The following is a 20,569-nucleotide window of genomic DNA, read 5'->3' as shown; positions in this document are numbered from 1 at the left end:
TAAAGTGGTTAAAATCATAAAATAAAATAAAACAAACAAGCAAACAAATAAATAATCAAAACCACTCCGATGGCTCCCCATGGACTCGGGATAAAACCCAAGTTGTTCAGGGTGGTCTGGCTCCTCTCTGCCTCCACACTGCTACCCCACCAGGGCTCTGTCCTCCAAGCTTTCCCTGTTGCCAGGACTTTGTCTCTAGGTAAATGCCTACCCAGCATTCAGTATTTGGCTCAGACACTCCCCTCAAGGGATGTGCTGATCCAAACTCCCTCCTTCCCTTATGCTTGGTTGGGGCCTTCTCTTTGGGCTGCCCTAAGATCGTCTTGTAAATATCTACTTTAAGCATTCGTCCCTCAACCCCCACTAATGACAAGCTTCCTAAGAACTGGGCTATGTATAATTTTTCATGGCATTTCCAGATGCACAGCACATCTGGCACAAATTGGATGTGCCATAAAATTAGAAACTAATCAATGACAGATCAATAAATGTCAGGGCGTATGCAGTGGCCAACCAGGTTATTTTTTCCATTATAATTATTGTCATCATCAACATCATTGTATCATCACCATCATCATCATCATTACCACCATCATCTTCCTCCTCATCACCATCATCCTCATCCTCACGTAGCCGGCACTTCACACCATTCAGTAGAATTGCAAGCAGTGAGTTCTCTTCTTTGCCATCATTCATTGACAAGAGAGATAATAGATGGTTCAGATCACTAAATCCTAATGAACCACTCTCAGGAAATAGAAACACTTTACCATCTAAAATTTTTAGCACTTCAGACATGAGTGGGAAAAAGTTAGCATTGTGGAATCACACATACATGGAAAACTCCAAGCAGGATCCACACTCAGGACAAAGGACAAGGGAAACCCAAGCAATTGACACCAGTTAGACTTTTGAAGCACAGGCGAACCACCTCCCCCAGCCATAACTACAGTAAGACTGAAGGTGGAACACACACCACTTACCATCAGCACAGCTCTCCGGAAAAGTTGGGAGTTGGTGGCCCTGGCCATGAGAAGGTGGATGCTGGCCACATCAGCCCCAGCACGGTCTGCTGCCAGGGACACACGCCGAGGGTCCCCGCCAAATCCTCGGATGTGGGTCTGCACCCAGGTCAGAGCCGCCACCTGGTCCAGCAGCCCCCAGTTGCCACTCACCTCTCCGGACCCTTCAGAAAAGAGGAAAGCCTTTTATCCTTTGTGACTTTGCAAACTTGGATTTGAAAATCATGGTGCTGTCTAGGGCAGGAACGTACGTGGCCCCTCCAGGGGCTCTGGGCTCTTGTCCTCACAGGTCGGGACTGCGGGTTCCAAATACAGTGAGGAACAGTGGAGGAGCAGGGGCCTTGAGACCAGACACACATAGGCCTGAATGCTAGCCAGCTAGGAGGCCATGTTTTTGTACCTCTCCTTTGCCAGCTAGGAGACCTTGATCATGTCCTTATAACTCTCTGAGCCACAGCTTCCCTGTCATTAGCTGAGGGGACTTGCTCAGATTAGAGGCAGCACATCTTCAGGTCCACCACTAGCTTGGCCAATCAGTGGGAAGGAGGTGAACTCTCTGCCCCATGTCTTTGACTATTGCAGGTGGCTATCCCCGACAATGGCCAGGCCAGGCTGGGGCTCTGGATCCCACCCATCCCCTCACCTCATCATCTGAAGCCTTTATTAGCATGCAACTGAATTGATCTCTTTCCTTTTTCATAGAATCCAATTAACATTTGCTGAAAACTCAGCACTATTTTTTTTTAATAAAATGATCCAGATACAAACAAGTATAGCAAAAATATGCTCTTCTCCTTAGGCTTTTGAGACACTACATACACTTCTGGTTGTCTTCTGAATTCAGTAGATCCTTGTCAAACTACTCCACTAACTTGTCCTCTTTATCAGACCTTGAAACACCAGATCTCATTCTCGTCTCATCTGAGGTTCCCATTCTTCCTTTCTGACTTTGCAGTAAGGAACCTCATCAAGTTCCATGGCTTTCATTACCACCTACATGTTGGTGACAGTCCTGTGTGTGTCAGCAGCCCAGCCCGCTCCCTGAGCTCCAGACTCCTCACGTTTCTCCATGAGGCACCATAGTTATGATTCACAGGATTCAGCATCCAGCAAGAAACTACTGATAAGACCCATATTCCCAAATAGGAAAAAAGAAAAGAAAAAACAGAAAAATCTTGCATCCTGATTCCCCAGTCTAGTAATCACAAAGTTGAAGAGAATACCACGGTCTCACCATGGAGCCACAGCAGCCGGCTGCAGTCCCAGCTGCACCATTGATAGCCTTGAGGGGCCCTGGACAAGTTCATGTTTGTGTGCTTTGATTTTCCCCATCTGTAAAACGGGGGTGATAATAGCACTTCCTCATAAGGTTGTTGACTAAATTAGTTAATATTTGTAAGGAGAACAGAATAGTGCTTGTCATAAACCACTATGGAAGATTAATTTTTCATAAGATAGAACAGGTTTAGGTTCTAACATTATGTCGCTGATGCTCTTAGCAGAGTGTCCTTGTCTCCAGCCTGCCTGAGCACTCCACTTAGCTCAGAGTGCATAATGATACAAATTATTCTTCCAGCTGTGGAAATGTTCAGAAGTTCTTCAAATGCATTTTGTGTTCTGGGACTGGTGAAGCCATTGGTAGAACATGATCCTCATTGTGAACTTTCTGGATTGCTCTTATGATCCATTTGTTAGGATGAATGTGTTTGTTTCCTCTAAGGTCTCAGGCAGCCCGGGAAAGCAGGGCACCAACTGAGTCAGATCAGGTCCTGCAAATCTGGAAAGTGACATCCACAGCCTGTATTCCAGGCATAAGGAGGAGAGAAAATGTTCCTGACTCTCCCTTCCCATGTATTAGCTTTTTTCCACTATATGATAAGGGTCAATATTGACTGCTGGGGTCTAGACTTCTGAGAGGTCACAGGTGAGCATGTGTTCAAGGGGCCACTCATCCAACAAATATGAACTAGGCTTCAGCTGGTATCAGGCACTATGCTGGGTACGGCAGAAAGCAAGAGAGATCCTACCTAGCCCTAGGGACCACACAACCTCAGAGACAAACGCAGAAGGCAATTACCAAACAATTACAGTCCAATATGTCTGGTCCAATCTTTTCCTTTACTGGTGAAAAAACCGAAACTTTAGAGGGAATGAGCTTGTTTAGATGGGAGAAGTGAATCTGAGATCAAGTTGGGACTCAAATCCTCATTCACAATCAGAATTCTGTCCTAACATTCAACCCAATTCAATAAATGTTTGTTGAAAAATCCATGATGTGCATTAAAAAGTTTCAGTGCTTTATTTCTGAAATTTCTCTATTCAAAAAGCCTTTATACCTCCCTCATTCCTACTGCATCAAGTGCAAACTTCTTCCTGGCTTTCCTTAGTCTGGGTCCCCATCACTGCCCAGGGGCCACCCCCTCTGCTGCAGTCTGTGTGTCTCATCCCCAGTTCTCATCCTGAGGTCCCACCTCACTCAGTCATGCCACAGGCACACTCTGTGCCCCATCTGATGTGCTTCGAGGCTCAGGCCCAGGGGCAAGACACCAGAGGACCGGTCTCAGCTGCCCACAGGGAGAACTGACCTGAATGGAAGCCCTCCTGGCCTGCGCTAACACTATTCTCCACCCACTGCCACCTGCCCTGGTCTGCCCCATACTTCCTGGCTCCTACTTCTCTGCTCAGAGCACCCAGCAAGCATTCCCTGCTCCCTCATTGTTGAATTAGCTCTTGTTTGCTCATTCGATCTCTTCAACGACCTGACGGAAGCCCCTTAGCACCGTTCTATGCTTGCCCTGGTCTTGCCAGAGAACATCAACAAGAGGCAGTGTAGTGTAGCGGCCATGAAGCCAGACCAGCTGGCTGCAGTCCCAGCTCCACCATGTACAGCCTTGAGGGGCCCTGGACAAGTTAATGTTTGTGTGCTTCGATTTTCTCCATCTGTAAAATGGGGATGATAATAGCACTTCCTCATAAGGTTGAGTAAATTAGTTAATACTTGTAACGGGAACAGAACAGTGCTTGTCATAAAGCACCATAGAAGACTAATTTTTAATAAAATAGAACAAGTTTAGGTTCTAACATGTTGCTGATGCTCTTAGCAGTGTGTCCTTGTCTCCAGCCTGCCTGTGAGGGGGCACCTGCTGAGGGAGCATTCTGAGTCGTTTTGGGTAGAGAGGAGAGCAGACCTGCTCAGTAGGCCTCCGAGTGTCCCAGAAACGATGAAGTCATGGCGTGTGTGGTTACCGTTGGCAGCCGGACCTTCTGTCTGGTGTCTTGGCCAAAGCACATTTCCTCTGCTCCCACATCCTGCAGAGCCCATAGGCCCCTTGTCCAGCCTCTCCTCCTGTGTCCCAGACGCCACCGCCCCAGTTCCCTTCACTGCATTGCTTTGCCAGACAGAGAGAAACAATGACTTGGTGCCAGATGCCCCCTGGGGTCTGTCCTGCTGCAGGGTCCAGGCTTGGGGAAATGGCCTCCCTTCACCCAGCAACTGCTTCCTTTCCAACTGCTCATATCCATAGGAACCAAGACTCCCTTTAAACACTGGGCTGGGTTTGCCTTTTTTCATCAGAGAGCATGCGTTTGTCTAGTGGGCCTCAGGACTGGCACAAGCTTCTGCTTTCATTTTCCTCTGGTCTCTTTCACAAAGTACCTCTGGAGCCTCGGGCTTTCAGGGACCGTTTTCACTCTGGAGTACAGCAACAGATGCCGCACACGTTTATCAAACGAGATGATACTAATGAGGGGCTGCTCAGCCTGGCTCTGTGAGTGACAGGGCTGCCTCTGCTGAGATCAGGAGGCAGTTCTGTGCCAGCCACTGGCCAGATACTGGGCCAGGAAATGATAAAAACAACCCTGTCTAGGGAAGAAGCGGGGAATGAACATGGGTGAGTCCTGGTGCTTGTCCTCACACACTTCATCTCATGTGAGACGCCCTGCAAGGCTTAGCATCTTCCACTCACAGACAGGCAGCCTGCACTGGGATGGGGAAGGAAGGAGCTGCTCAGAGTTTTGGCACCATGGAGCCACAGAGCAGCTCTCAGACCCCATCCCGCTCAGATGCAAAGCCACATTCCCTGCAGAATCCTAGGCTGAGGCTGACATGCAAAGTAACCAGCTCTTTCCAAACCTATCTTCTGAACTGCAATTTTCAATGACTTAAACTGGAAAAAGAGAGAGATGAAGAGGTGGAGTACAGGAAAGTTGGAGTGCAACAAAATGATCCTGTTGGACCTTGTAACAGTGGATCCAGGACATCAGGCAGTCCACAAATCCTAGAGAGCATCCAACACACAGGACGAACCCCAAGGTAAACTGTGGACTTGAGTAAATCATAACACACCACCATCGGCTCGTCAAGTATAACACATGTGTCCAATCAAAGCATCTTATGAATAGTAGGGGAAGAAGGAGGGGGAGAAGGGAGTGTATGGGAACTCTGTCCTTTCCGCTCAACTTTTCTATAAACTTAAAACAGCTCTAAATAATAAAATCTATTATTTAAAAAATATGGGCCGGGCATGGTGGCTCAAGCCTGTAATCCCAGCACTTTGGGAGGCCGAGACGGGTGGATCACGAGGTCAGGAGATCGAGACCATCCTGGCTAACACGGTGAAACCCCGTCTCTACTAAAAAGTACAAAAAACTAGCCGGGCGAGGTGGCAGGCGCCTGTAGTCCCAGCTACTCGGGAGGCTGAGGCAGGAGAATGGCGTGAACCCGGGAGGCGGAGCTTGCAGTGAGCTGAGATCTGGCGACTGCATTCCAGCCTGGGCGACAGAGCAAGACTCTGCCTCAAAAAAAAAAAAAAAAAAAAAAAATATATATATATATATATATGAAAGAGGGAACGGTTGCACCAGTGTCACAGGCTTACTGGGGGATTAACTGGAATGAAGGACTGGCCCCTTTGGGCTTCAGGAGATGAGCACATGCTTCCTGTTGGCCTCTGCAGGGTCAGGCTCAGTCCTGTCTCTGAGCTCGCCTGAGGCAGGCGGGAGACGGCTCCTCCATAGCAGGAACCCTGAATCTGCATCACGGCACTGTTGCTGCTGCTCTGCCCTGCCCCTATCTCTGTGCCTCAGTTTCCTGATTGATTTGATGAGGATGTGAACATCTTTGCTCCCCTCTCAGAGCCGAAGAGCAGGGAGGCGCAATGTGAGAGACTGGGAAGCTTGGGAACATGGGACACACGAGGCAGACTAGGAAGGAAGGCAAAGAAAATGGCCCGTGTCTCTCTAGTAGAATAATTTATAATCCTGTGGGTCTACACCCAGTAATGGGATTGCTGGGTCAAATGGTATTTCTGGTTCTAGATTTTTGAGGAATCACCAAATCATTCTCCGATAAAGACACATGCACATGTATGTTTATTGCAGCACTATTACAATAGCAAAGACTTGGAACCAACCCAAACAACCCTCACTCATAGACTGGATAAAGAAAATGTGGCACATATATACCGTGGAATACTATGCAGCCATAAAAAAGAATGAGATCATATCCTTTGCAGGGACATAGATGAAGATGGAAGCCATCATTCTCAGCAAACTAACACAGGAACAGAAAATCAACCACCACATGTTCTCATTCATAAGTGGGAGTTGAACAATGAGAACATATAGAAACAGTAGCAGAAACAACACACACCCGGGCCTGTTGAGGGGTGGGGGTCAAGGGGAAGGAGAGCATCAGGACAAATACCTAATGCATGTGGGGCTTAAAACCTAGATGACAGGTTAATAGGTGTGGCAAACCACCATGGCACATGTATACCTATGCAACAAACCTGCATGTTCTGCACATATATCCCAGAACTTAAAGTAACATTTAAAAAAAAAGAAGAAAGAAAGAAAATGGCCTGTGGCTAAACGAATGCGAAAGACAGACCCTGTTCAGCACAGCTGAAGAACGGAATCAAAAGGGCATGTCCAGCCATCTGAGGGAGCCCCCTGCACTACAGTATTTCTTGCTGTTCCACCAACAGAGTTTAAGGCACAGGATGCCACTTGTGACTGTGGCGATAATGTTTCTCAGCCTCACTGAGCTCCGCTGACCCATCTGTGAAATGGCCGCTCCCTGCCAGCCTCAGAGATCTCCTGTGAGAAGTAGATGAGGTAATCCAGGAGAAATATCTGGTGAAGACAGACACACTCCATAAGTGTAACTTTCCTTCTCTCTTGCTGATGGTTTTTCCCTTGAGCAAAATCAACAGGCAGGCTTGGTGCACATCAGGAATGAGTGGGGTTGGGTGTTCTGGAAGCTTCCGTTGCCTCCCCAAAGGCTGCCCCTGCCGGCAGCCAAAATGAGTTTGCTTCTGCAGAAGCACATGAATTCTCAACAAGATTACACTCTGTGAAATCATAATCCCCCGCCCACTGAGGGACAGATGACATATGGAAACTCTCTTCTGTCTAGAAATGCTCTAAGCCAACAAGACAGCCATGTCTGAAAAAAGCTCCCCAGGCCCAGGCTCCTTGGGGTGAGTCCTGATGTCACCACATCTAGAGGAAGGGGCTACCAATGGCACAAATTATGGTCAGTCTTGTGTTCACACAGAGGAAAGCAAACCCAGGCAAAGAGATTTCCCTCTTCAAAGAGGAAAATAAACTCACCTGTGAATAATTCTTGAAGCACTTTCCAAAGAGCTTCCATAAAACCCCAGTCACCATATTCACTTCTCACCACTACATATACGTGAAAGAGGATGGGAATAATTTTCCTCTTTTTACCACCGAGAAAACTGGGATTTGGAAAGGCCAAATGAGGGACTCAGAGTCTCTCAGAGCCAGGAAAGGGGAAGCTCTCTCTGTCCTTGGATTCCCAACTGATCCTGCTCCCCATCAAAAAAATCTAAAATCTGTTTTTCATTCTCATCTACATTGACATCTGGTTGCATTTGCCTTAACTCATTGCCCATTTCATATGTCTAGAATCTTCTTAGCAGCACCCAGGGTCTCACGCCATGTGGTCATCCAGGTTTCTGCTCATGCTGGATGCCGACTCCACACATTCACACACATTCTAGTCCATCTGGTCATTCTGACCACTTTATCTTCCATTCGCCCACCCATACTTAGCATGTAGGACATCTCAGATCTTAAATGAGACCCTTGGGAAACAGAGATGAAGCAGTCACTATCCTCGAAGATGTGCAAAACTCAAGTCTCTGAAAACCTTTTACATGTATTACTTCATTTAAGCCTTGTCATAACTTTAGAAGTCAGGTAAATATTATCCCCATTTTACCGAGGACAAGACTGAGACTGGGTGAAAGAAAAGGTTTTGTCCAAGGGTCCACAGCCAGAGGTGGCCCTGGGCTCTTCAGATTCCAAGGCCAGTGAGTCTGCCCCAACCACTGCAGCTGACACATTCCCTGATGCAGGTGGTAGCTGGAGGAAAAGACATGGATGAAGGATATTTGGGTTGGTCCAGGGCTCACTTCAGCCCTAGTAGTCAGTGGGAAAGATGGAGGCCATAGACGGGGTGATCAACAGGTTTGTGATAGGGGACAGTCCATTGTTCACAAGTGAGGCCAGTATTAAAAGGAGGTGAGAATCTCCTTATTGATACAGCCGTGATTCCAAATCAGATGGCTTCTCTGTGGGCAGAAGAGCTATATAACTCATCCCCTAGGGTTGCTCAGGGCAAGTCAATTCCTGGCCCTGCTGTTCCCTGACTGTATAATTTTAAGCCAGTTTCTAATCTTCTTGGGCCTCATTTTCCTCTTTAAACTACACACTCACACATACACACACATCACAACTTAAGACCTATAATGGACTTGGAGCAGTGCGGCTCAGACATGTAGTAAGTTATCAATAAATGGCAACGATTATCCTTGTCTATGGGTGTCAGTATCCCTGGAGGGTCTCCTGAATGTGCTAACATTTCCACTGTGTGCCTAGTTTGGCTGGAGGAGGAGCAGGGGCAGTGAGGGGATGGGTCTTGGCGAAAAAGGGGCTGAGCCTTGGCTCAGGGGGTCAGCAGCTCCCACCAGAGGCAGCAACTCACCAGAACTCAGGAAGCCGAAGACACCCACTCGGTAGCTGGCAGTGACCACGATGAGGTTCCCAACAGCAGCCAGGAAGGAGCCGTCGATAGCCGGCCATCCTTCACTCCCCTCCCTGTCCATGGTGTTGTGGAAGAACACCAGCACGGATGCATTTGGGGCCTGTGGGAATTGGAGAAACATGAGGCTAGAGCGTGGAGAAGGCACCTTTCCCATGCTTGGAGCCTGATTCTTGGTTGACACAGGACTCCTCTGGCCAACTCTGTGGCATACTTAGCCCCATGCAGTAGACGGAGCTGTGTCCCTCCAAATTTACACATTGAAGTCCTAACCCCCAAGACCTCAGCAGTTGACTGTATTTGGAGATAGTGCCTAATGTGGTAATTAAGGTAAAACGAAGTCATATTTGTGAATCCTAATCCAATAGGACCAGTGTCCTTATAAGAAGGGGGGGATCAGGACACAGGTACAGAGGGAAGGCCACAAAAAGACACAAGGAAGAGAAGAGGAACATCTAAAAGCCAAGGAGAGGAGCTTCTGAAGGAACCAGTCCTGCAACACTCTGATCTTGGACTTCTGTCTCTAGAATTTTGAGAAAAATCTCTCTGCTGTTTAAGTCACGCAGCTTGCAGTGCTTTGCTATAGCAGCCTGAGTAAACTACTAAATCCCATTCATAGAGAAGGAAACTGAAGGTCACAAAAGGTGAGGACACTTCTCCCACATTGCAGAGTGAGCAGGTGTCAGGGATGGCAGCTCCCTGCAGACCTGGAGCCCATCTCATGGTACCACACAGCCTTCCAGCTCCCAGTTCTGGCCCACGGCTTATTCCAGAAAAGCATTCTGGGTCCTTGGCATCCCTTGGGTGCTCTGTGACTGGACCCATCTTGGTAACACAGAGCTAGAGTTTAGTATGCACTTACTAAGAGCCAGGCACTGTGCCGGGTGTTTACAATGAGGCCTCACATAGTTCCATGAAGTTGGCAGATTCTTATTATCCACATTTTACAGATGAAGAGGCAGAGGCTTCGACATGTTAAATGGCTTGCCTGAGATCACACAGCTAGGAGGTAGCAGAGCTGAGGGTTTGGAAGTAGGCTGACCCTATTACATTAGAATCGTGTGTCTGAGCTGGGGATCTGAGGCCCCACTTCAGGCCATGGGATATGCAGGCACCCGGTAACTCATGCTCCATCCAAGGTCCTGTGTCCTTGTGACATCACCACTCCACGTATGATGGTCTCAGACAGACACACAGATGTTTCTACAAAGAGGTCCCCTCACAAGAGCAAACACTGCCTGGGGATCTGCCCCCATAAGTGCTGTGCTAAAGGCTCTCACCTAGAGTGTATCATTTGATCTTCCACCCAAGGAGGTAGAATCTATGGTGAACATAAGCACCCCACTCTACAGCTGTGAAAGCAGAGGTGCAGAGCAGTGGAGTCACTCATTGAAACGCCTTACAGAGAGGAAGGGGCTGACCTGGAGTCTCTTCCTCTGTGACATTCCAGCTCAGATGTCACCACTTGCTGGTTGTGGATTCTTCAAATATGAGGTCTTTTTAAATGCCACAGAGAAAGACCAGCTTGAGTGGTCTTGAGTTCATTTGTCCTCTTCTGTGGGACAGAGCAGTGAAGGGGCCCTGTATCCCCTCCTAAAAGTACCCTGACTCATCTTTATTGGGTAGCTCACCAACAAGGGAAAAGGCCATTTGGCTTGTGGCTGCGAGGCAAGGGCAAGGCACAGAAGGAAGGGGCAGTCCTCAGCTCCTGCCTCAATGACAGCCACAGGAAGTGTCCAGGAGGCTGGCCCCTCCTGCGCAGGGCCTGTCACCTGGAGACCAGGTACCGCCCATCTGGACTGAGGCATCACTGCTCCTCCCCCAAGGTCAGGATGGAATCCGAACAGCCCAAGGCAGAAAAAGCCAAACTCTCTGTTACTGGGAAATGCCCTAAGGAGAAAGAGCACTGGCTCTGGAACACAGCGACAGGGATGAGCCGCCACTCTGCCCAGCTGAATATGCTTACGTGACTCACTTAGCCTCTCTTAGCCCCAGGTCTGCACCTTTAAGATAAGGGTAAATATATCACGCTACATTTTTCTGTCGATCAGTTGACTGATTGATCGATCTATTAATCTATCTGTCCTCCTAGAGTGGATGTGAAGACCAATAAAATCACAGATATAAAAGTGCTCTTTAAACTGCAAACAACTTCCACAATCTTCTTCCTGACACTGTGAAAAAAACACACACTCATGGTCACCACTCACTTGTTCTAGCCATGAGCTCTGAGGACCAACTGACCAAGTCCACACATCACTCACTAGCTGAGTAACCTTAGGCAAATCACCTAACCTCAGCTCAGCAGGCCACAGAGGAGGAGACCGGACTCTGCTGGCCACAGTGGGGACATTGGATTTCTAATGGGACAGTCTTCAGGGCAACCATAGCAAGTGCTTCTGAACTCACCACATTCTGAGGGATGAACACGTTGAGATACAAACAGTCTTCACTGACTCCAGGAGACGTGGATGTTCGGGTGCCTGGCTGCCAGCAGCTGGCCCTGCAGATACAGACTGGGTGACTTCCAAGACATGCTCCATCACCACCCCTCCCCACCCGCCACCATGATCAGAGCCCACTACCCCATTCCAAAGCCTGGCATCCCACCAGCTCTGCAGAAATTAGGCAGCCTCAGGAAATGGGAGTGGCAGTGAATGGAAGGAATGACAGAGTGCCCACCACTCTCTGGCCACTGGCCTGTGGAAGAACATTCCCCAGAGACAATGCATCAATTTAGAGAAGGCTGCTGATGCAACAGCTTCAGATAGAGAAGACGACGATGAAAACCACTCAGGACCTTGGCCCTTCTTTGCTCCAAGAGTGCAGACTCTCTTCTGGAGGGGGTGACCTACCTGCTTTCTACACCAGTACAGAGTCCTGCAGTGCCAGTTTGAGCATCTCCCAGTATAAGAGCTGAGACTACAGCTGTGATCATGTCTAATGGCAGCACAATGGTCATCTACCCAATGAGTGACTTGGCTCATCACCCAATCCTCACTAGCCCTGGACTACAATGACCCAAGCTCTCAACTACTCTCCACTCAAAACCTATGTGACTCTATCACTTCATCTGTCAAATGGGTACATCCTAACATGGTAAGGCACTTTAATTCATGCATATTTGTTATTTTTGCTTCCCAGCAGTGGAGCAGATGGAAATCCATGCCTTTCCACTCCCACAGCCACCATCCTAGCTGAAGTCCTTATCATCCTTTTCCTGGAGTACTTCAAGAGCCTCCTAGCTCATCACTCTATCTGGTAATGGGCCCATGGACCTGCTCAGCAGCCAGCCATGGTGGTAGTGGGTATGGGGGGTATAGCTGCCTGAGGATAGAGCCATGGGGTACCTGTTGGGAAGGAGATTCAGGTGGGAAGGAGAAGAGCAGCAGTAATAAGTGCTGTTTTCACAGGTACTCTGAGTATGCTTTAATTAGAAAAAAATCATAATATTGTTCTTCAATATGCTTGCTATTTAAAGTGATATACACATGGAAAAGAGGAAAATGAAATTTTCAATGAGGAAAGGATACGGGTGCTTTAAAAAAACTTGCAATTTTGTTCCTAGTGGGAAAATTTTCATTAGCTCATTTACTTTTCCTTCAATGCTATGTCTCCCAGCTTCATTAAGATCAGATGTGGCCAGGAAGCAGAGCTTGGCCACTGCAATAGCAGTGCAAGTGATGTGTGAACCCTACTTCCAAGCTTATTCCATGGGAACTTCTCCTGTCAATTCTTTCACAGCCTCTCTTCCTGGATCAATATCTGGGGGACCTTGGAAGATTCATGCTGAAGAAGTCAGAGCCTCCATCAGCCTGGGTCCCTGAATCACTGCATGGAGCAGCGCATACAGGCCCCTCCATCACCAGATGGGCTTTACATGAGCAAAACAGTGTTAAGTCACTGATACGAGGAGTTTATCTGTCACAGCACTTAATGATACCTTAGCTAATATATTCCATCCTCCATACATTGCTTTATCCACAATGCACTGCTCTGCTACTGAGTCCCAGTTAGATAGATTAGAATGGAGAAGATTTCTCTGAGTATTTACCAAGATGTGCTCCACTCAACCCATACCTTGGCTGGCTGGCATCCCAGGAGCCTGTCCAGTTCAAGGGCTCTGGTGCCCGGAAGCGCCTCTCTGCCAGGGGCGGGGCAGCATATGGAACTCCAAGGAACTGGTCCACTTGCTTCCATGAGGTGCCCACCTGAATGGCCTGGGACCTGCCCAGCAGGCGGCCATGGGTGACAATGAGCACAGAAGGTACAGATGCCTCATAGCTGAGCAGAGAGATTCCTATTGGGAAAGAGAAAGGGGTGAGGAAGGGGAGAGGCCTCAGTGAGTGCTCTCTCCACTGGCATTCTGAATGTGCTTTCAGCAAAAGAAAAATCACTGCTTTTTGTACCTTGAAAATGTCAGCCATTTATTCAGACCCCTACAGCTTAAATCCAGTCAGGTTTTCAATGTAAATAAACAAACCAAAAATTGGCAAAGATAGCTGATCTTTATTAGGTACCGAAATGCACAGTATGCAGTGCTAATCCCTTCTATACATGGGTCCAGGTCCAGCACCCCTTACCAGCACCCTGGGGCCTTTTGAAAGAACAGAGAAGCAAACAGCACCCAATCCCCTAGGGAGGCCTGGAGTGCGGCCCCACCTTTAAACACAGCCATCATTTTTGTGGTGAGATGTGTGGGTTACTCATCCTGAGAGAGATGAGTAAAGAATAGAATTTCTTCAGCCACCCCGTGTCAGATTTTGCCGCCAAATGAGTTAGCTGCAAACTTATCAAAAAAAAAAGAAAAAAAAAACACTTTTAGGACTTTTGGATTTCAGAATTGCAGCGTAGGGCTCTCAGGCCCACATTTACATTTCATTAGTGAGGGAATAGATGTAGAGGTGGAGGCCTAGGGCCTGCTAGGATCACAGATGATATAGGGTGATGTAGGATTCAAAGCCACACCTTTCTCAACCCCAGCTCTGACCACACCCCATGCGCAAAAGGTTGGGACCAGTTCAGAGCTTTGCCTCTCTCTGCGTCACGGGTGACCTGGGTGCCCCAGCCTGCGAGGCCATCCCGCCCATTTTTTCATGTCCAAATCCCTCCTTGTCCACAAGGCCAACACTGGTGCCACCTGCCATGCTTCCCACCCCGCTCCGTGCAACACTAATCGCCAGCGACATTCATCGGTTTTTCTGTAGCCCTATCTGGTTTCCTTGATGACATTTTCTTTCATTCATTGGTTGATCCGGTAAACTTTTGCTGGGCCCAGGCTCAGTGCCAAGTACTGTTTTCAGGAACTTAAGACAGGCCTGTCTGATGCCACACAGGACTCGAAGCCTTGCACAAAGGAAGCAGTGAACACTCATGGAGAGATACTTCAAGTGTGTGTGAGAAGTCTCTTATTTCTGACACGTAGATTTGGTCTGCTCAATTCCACTCTCGGCTGATTGAAAGACAAAACCTTTTTGCTTTCTCTGCAGCTCCTTCTATAAAAATATGTATCTATTGCAGTGGTGACTAAACAAGACAGTGCAGAGAGGAGGCAGACAGACCTGCAGACAGACCAAGAGGTGGACAGGCAGACAGAAGTCCATCTACTCTGCAGGAGCTTTGTATCATATAGAGATTCTTAACTGGAAGTAATTTTGCCCACAGGGGACATTTGACGACATCTGGAGACATTTTTGGCTGTCACAGGGGTCAGGGAGAGATGCCACTGACATCTGGTGGGAGAGGCCAGGGCTGTTGTTACACATCCTACAGTAGGCAGGACAACTACTGCTCCCACACATATACAACAAAGAATGCTTCAGCCCCAAATGTCAGCGGGTTCTGAGGTTGAGAAGCCTGGGTATCATGTCTGTCCTTGACTTCCAGGTCACTGAGTGTCACCATGGTGAATTGGTTAAGGAGTCAAGCAGATCTGGGTTTTATGCTTATGGAACAGCTAGTTATTGGAAAAATTTTACAGTCTTTCTGCCTATGAAATGGGAACAACAGTGTCTCCTACAACACAACAATGTCAGGAATAAATAATAATACCTGTAATGTTCCAAGCCCAGTGCCTGAAAAATGGCAGAAATCCAACACATAAGTAAATGAATGAATGAATGAATGAGTGGAAGGAAAAAAGGAAGGAATTGGTGGGGGTGGGGGGACATAGGGAGAGAAAAAAAGAGAAAGAAGAAAAAAAGAGCAAATGAAGCCTTCTCTGTTGCAGAAACATTGGAATATGAGTTAGAACTCAAAATGGAAACTTGGGCTGGAAAGGAACAGTTGCTGTTTTTTAATCTGACTTTAATCACAAATCAAGGCTGATGTTACTCCCACAGTTCCTCCTCGCAAAACTTCCTGTCACAATCATAAATCAAGGGGTCTTGGGCAAGCACTCAGGACTGTGGCTGCTGAAGTGCTGGAACCTCATTCTACTATGCAGCAAACAACCACATTTTATGTACGTGGCATCATCCACAGGCAGGAGCAAAGCCAGAACAAATATAAAGGCTGAAGAATTTCCGGGGAATGCAGGCCTGCTTTCCCATGGCAGTGGTATTCAGTCTTCCCTTCGGAGGCTGCCCAGTGAAGCTCCAACTCAATGAGATCAAACATGGGGAAAATGTTAGATGTGAGGTTATCTCTTTCAAATTCTTTAGCAGAAATGATAGATTCTTTCTAGAATACCCACAGAGGCCACGTGACTACCTGGGTTAAGAAAATTATCTGTGGCCATGTGTATCAGCTGGAAACAAATAATGCCTGCGTGAAAGTTGAGACACCTGTAGATGCGTATGTGCACACATCTTCTTTTGGAAGTGAGCATTTCCTATTGAGTTTTAGTCATGCTGAAGTAATAGAGAAGCAGTCTAATTTGTGTTTTACAGAACTCAAACCTCAATTTAAGTCATTTTTCAGCAGAACTACCACACAGATTGGCTACACTGTTGTGAAATATAGTGTTAAAATCTATAATCCCAGCACTTTGGGAGGCCGAGACGGTTGGATCCCTTGAAGCCAGGAGTTCAAGACCAGCCTGGCCAGCATGGCAAAACCCTATCTCTATTAAAAATACAAAAATTAGCTGGGCATCATGGCATGCATCTGTATTCCCAGCAAGGCATGAGAATTGCTTGAACCCGGGAGGCAGAGGTTGCAGTGACCCGAGATTGTGCAACTGCACTCCAGCCTGAGTGACAGAATGAGACTCTGTCTCAGAAAAAAAATCTACATAGCTTGACTAAATAATATAAATGTCCAGATAAAGAGAGGAAAGACTTGCGATTGAAGGCCTGACAGCTCATCACATGGCAATCAAGGCATTCTCAGGTCTGGAAGACACTCTTGTGGTCTGAAGGCTAAGGTTGAGGAGGGGGCGGAAGAGGAAGATATCTCTGGCATCAAGACAGAACCAAAGGACTGTCAATGCTCTAGGACAGCATGGGGCCAAATCTGTTGCTACTTAGTTTTGTAAATAAAGTTTTATTGGAACAGTCACATCTACTGGCTTACATGTTGTTTATTGCTGCTTTTATGCTACAATAGCAGCTGATTAGTGTTAACAGAAAAGTATGGTTGTAGAACCTTGCTCTAGAAGACAAGATGGCAGATGTAGCTAACAACTTAGCAGTCATTAATTTCATTCAATAAACATTTCTAGTTGGGGAGGGGCTCCCCCCAGATGCCCAGTCCCTGTTTCCTGTTCTACAACTCTTAGCGGTCTTACTTAGTGATGGATCTATGGCTGCTCCCTCTTGCCTTGCCTGGAGCCCCAGAACCAACACAGTATCTGACATGTGTTTTAAAACTAAACTCAGCTGGAACAGCTTCTCTCTCCAAAGTGTTTATGATGCGATAGTTAGGCTGCATGGCTTTGTGGGAGAGGATTGCATGTTAAGATAGGTGATCTGGCACGAAGTTCCAGCTCCATCATCACTAGCTGTGTGAAATCACAGAGTTAACTTAAATTCTCTGGGCTACAGCCTTCTGATTTCTAAGACAGAGATAAAGCCCTTATCCTGCCACCACACAGGATTAGTGTGAGGACCAAATGAGATAAGGCCGGTGAAAGATCTCTCTAAACTATAAAACCATAATAAAAAGTGGGCTCTTTAGTTATTTTACTAAGAAACTCCTCAAAACCAAGATGGCTCTATAACTCAAAGGAATAAATGAACAAAAGTGATACAGAAGTAGGAATTTTTTCTACCTTCCTTCAGTCTACCTCAGGTGAGTGCCACCTAGCCCAGAACTTCGGCCAACAAAAGCCACTGTCCTCCAATTCACCATGTGTTTAAATAGTCCCTTCCAGCCAGGCCCAGTTTCCCAGGATGGCTGCAAAGGCATAGGCTTGGGCTTACCTGGCTTCCGGTAGATGTGGGTGGCCTCTTCACGAAGCAGAAGTCGGCAGTTCTGGCCCTGCAGACTATATGTGCAGCTGTGAGTATCAGCATAGAACATACATCTCACAGCCCCAGGTTGGGTCTGCAGAGTGGTGATGAGACAGTCCTCATGTTGGGAACATTCTGCAGAGAAGAGGGAGAAGAGTGATGCTTGAGCCTCAGAGATGTTACTTCACTCATGCATCCATCCAGTCATCCATCCAACCATCCACTCATCCACCCTTCCATCCATCCATCCTACTATCCAATCATGCACCCATGAATCTATCCATCTATCTATCCATTCATCCATCCACCCACCCACTCATCTACTCTTCCATCCATCTATCCTTTCATCCAATCATGCATCCATGAATCCATGAATCCGTGAATCCATTCATCAGCCATGCAATCACTAATTTATTTGAGCACTACAATAAATCCTAAGCACTGTACCAGGGGATGGAAATAAAATGGTAGCAATGGGAAATCCAACCCTCTGATCAATCTACTTTCCATGCAGCATTAAGGTCTTTTTTGTTTATTTAATTTATAAATGTGCTCTTGTTATTTCCCTGCTTAATATATCTCCATGGCTCCTCATGGGCTTAAGGATTATCTCAAACAAGGGTCTCCATACTCCAGGCTTTATCTTCAGCCCTGTCTTCCTCTTCTGTCCTTCAATGCCTCCTCAGCTGGCACCATACCGACTGTTCCACCAGGGACCATGCCCTTTCCCACGCATGTCAAGTTCTGCACTAGACAATTTAAACTATATGACACTCAGTCCTAAGAACAGTTCTGAAAAAGTGCTGTTTCATTTGATTGGTCAGGTTGTTGACAGCCTAATGGCCCTATTTATACCTCAATTTCTGTGAATGGTACCACCCAGACATGTGCAGTGCATAACCTGCATATCTGTACATGGTGGTCCAATCTGCAAGATATCCATAGCTTTGTGATTATTATTATCCAACCTTGCAGAGAAGGAGATTCATGGAATTCATAGAACCTCAGAGGGGGTTAGAATCTTGGCAAGGGTATAAATGTTATCTGATGTCTGCCTCTTTCAGAAGCTAAAATTCTTTGTAGAACATTCCCATCAAGTGGTTACCTAGCTTTTGTTTAAATACCACCAATGACCAAAAACTCTCTAAAGGAATTATGCATCTGTGGGCAACTTTGCCTATTAAAAAGTTATTCAACTGCATTGAAAAATGTCTCCTAAAATTTGAGTTTTACCAAAACAGTAGCTCTTAGCTGTGTCCCACTGGCCAGACAAGTGTACTTCCTCCTCACCACAACAGCCCACCTGCTATCTGGGGTCAGCTGCCAGAGCTGCCATGCATGTGCATCTTTTCTTCCTCAGACTAACCCACTAGATCCTTCTTCTGATCTTCCTCTGACCTGGGTTTATGTCCCTGCTCTTCTGGCTGGCATATTCCCTTGGAGACCTTGGCTGCCCTGTGGAGTAATGAGGAAACTTCACCCAGGTCTTCTTCCCCAGGTTAATCCCTTACTTCCAAGCATCCCAGGTTATTGTGGTGTCTCGTGTGTTTTTCTAAGGTGAGGATCTTGAGCAGCACTTGCGTGAGGTTTTGTCCCACCCTACCTGGGGGTTGGAAACTCCCCTTACCCGACAAACAGAGGTCTCGGACAGCAGAGAAATTGCTGGTGGCAGCAGTGCTGACACGGGCAACATCAAAGTGCCTAATGGATGGATCAACAACCACTGAAGAGAGGGCCAGGGACTGCCACGAGTCCAGAGAGACTAGGAGAGAAGGCAAGGGACAGTTACATGCAGTTGTCACCTGGTGAGTAATAAAGACGGCCGTGTATTACCCAATATCCCCAAAGGCAGCCTCAGGGGCATTCTCCTCGTAGTCTCCATTCCTGTGCAATCCTATAGCTTGATCCATCTTTCCATTCTACAAATAAGTGTTCATTACATTATTTATGAGCCAAACTCTGTGCTCAAGCCTAGGAATACAAAGGTTGAAAACAGAATGAAACAAACAGAAAGCATGGCTATTTCTATTAAGCAGCTCATAGCAGAATAGGAGAGAAGTTGAGAAGAAAAGAAAAATGTTATGATATAATTGTTACAAAGCAACAGTTAGAATAATACAAGGTAATAACGATACTAACAGACATACCAGGTTAATCATGTGGTACTATGTTCAGGTCTTTACAGACACTACGTCAGTTGCTATCAGTTGCTTTCTGTAGGGGACACTGTGGGGTGCCATTCAGACCCCCTGCAGGACTGAGACCCCACCGCAGGACCAAGGCTCTCATTGCCCCAACTGTTGTTAAGCTGATGGCTGGCAGCTCCCAACTGAGTCTCTCTCCAGGAATTGCCTTTGATCTAAGAGAACTGCCTCCCCTTCCCCAGAGATAGCCTGCATCCCAACACTGTCCATGTGGGTAGACAAAGGTTTGGACCCCCAGCCTCAAGACGGAACAAATCTGAAGGGCCAGCCTAACTTTAGAGCTCACTGGAAGATCAGTGGGGCGATCATTTGATTTGCATCAAAGTTCTTCTTCCTCTGGCCAATCCTGCCCCTCACTTCCTTCTATATCCCAAGCACACCCTGCACCAAGCTTCTTGCATGCAAATCTCCATCTGAGAGTCTGTTTCTCAGAAAACCCCAGTGAAGACATCTTCCTTTAAATATGAAGAAAATAAGACACAAGAGGTTAAAATGACCAGCTTGTGAGGGCACTGTTCCTGCTCAGTGGGACAGGATTGGAGCTGGCCTTTCTATCTAGTGAAGTTTGCACCCTTCAACTGCTCTCCGGTGCTGCCTCCCCAGTCCTGTATATAGGACATGGCTGTCTCAGCACAGGGGAGGGAAGCACAGGTGTAGCAGCCACAGAGATGGCTTGGGCAGAGGTGACGAGGTGAGCTCGTCCCATCTGGTGCAAGGGCCATGCCTAGAGCCAGACTGAGTGAGGGGGATTCTGAAGAGTGGGCTTAAGTTTCCACTTAAGTTTCCACTGAGACAAAGGACTGTGAGTCTAGTCAATGGACGTATCATACTTTCCACAAATAACACTGAAGAGTCTGAAAGGCTGCCTCCCAAGATAGG

At 47.2% G+C, this 20,569-nt stretch overlaps 1 protein-coding gene across 1 annotated transcript in view; it reads right to left on the bottom strand.

Annotated features, from left to right (window-relative positions):
• The window catches only part of TG (thyroglobulin), a 273,223-nt gene that overhangs the window by 108,063 nt on the left and 144,591 nt on the right, over window positions 1–20,569 (bottom strand). The window contains exons 36-41 of the mRNA XM_028852295.2: window positions 19,114–19,248; window positions 17,457–17,621; window positions 13,174–13,393; window positions 11,503–11,596; window positions 9,037–9,196; window positions 984–1,186 (exon numbers count right to left, since the gene is read on the bottom strand). Of these exons, the coding sequence (XP_028708128.2) occupies window positions 984–1,186; window positions 9,037–9,196; window positions 11,503–11,596; window positions 13,174–13,393; window positions 17,457–17,621; window positions 19,114–19,248 (977 nt within the window). The remainder of the gene's footprint in view (window positions 1–983; window positions 1,187–9,036; window positions 9,197–11,502; window positions 11,597–13,173; window positions 13,394–17,456; window positions 17,622–19,113; window positions 19,249–20,569) is intronic.

Source organism: Macaca mulatta, chromosome 8 (genome assembly GCF_049350105.2).
Source record: "Macaca mulatta isolate MMU2019108-1 chromosome 8, T2T-MMU8v2.0, whole genome shotgun sequence".
Classification (NCBI taxonomy): domain Eukaryota; kingdom Metazoa; phylum Chordata; class Mammalia; order Primates; family Cercopithecidae; genus Macaca; species Macaca mulatta.
Note: the sequence above shows the minus strand (reverse complement) of the source record. Positions and strands in the feature narration are given on the sequence as shown.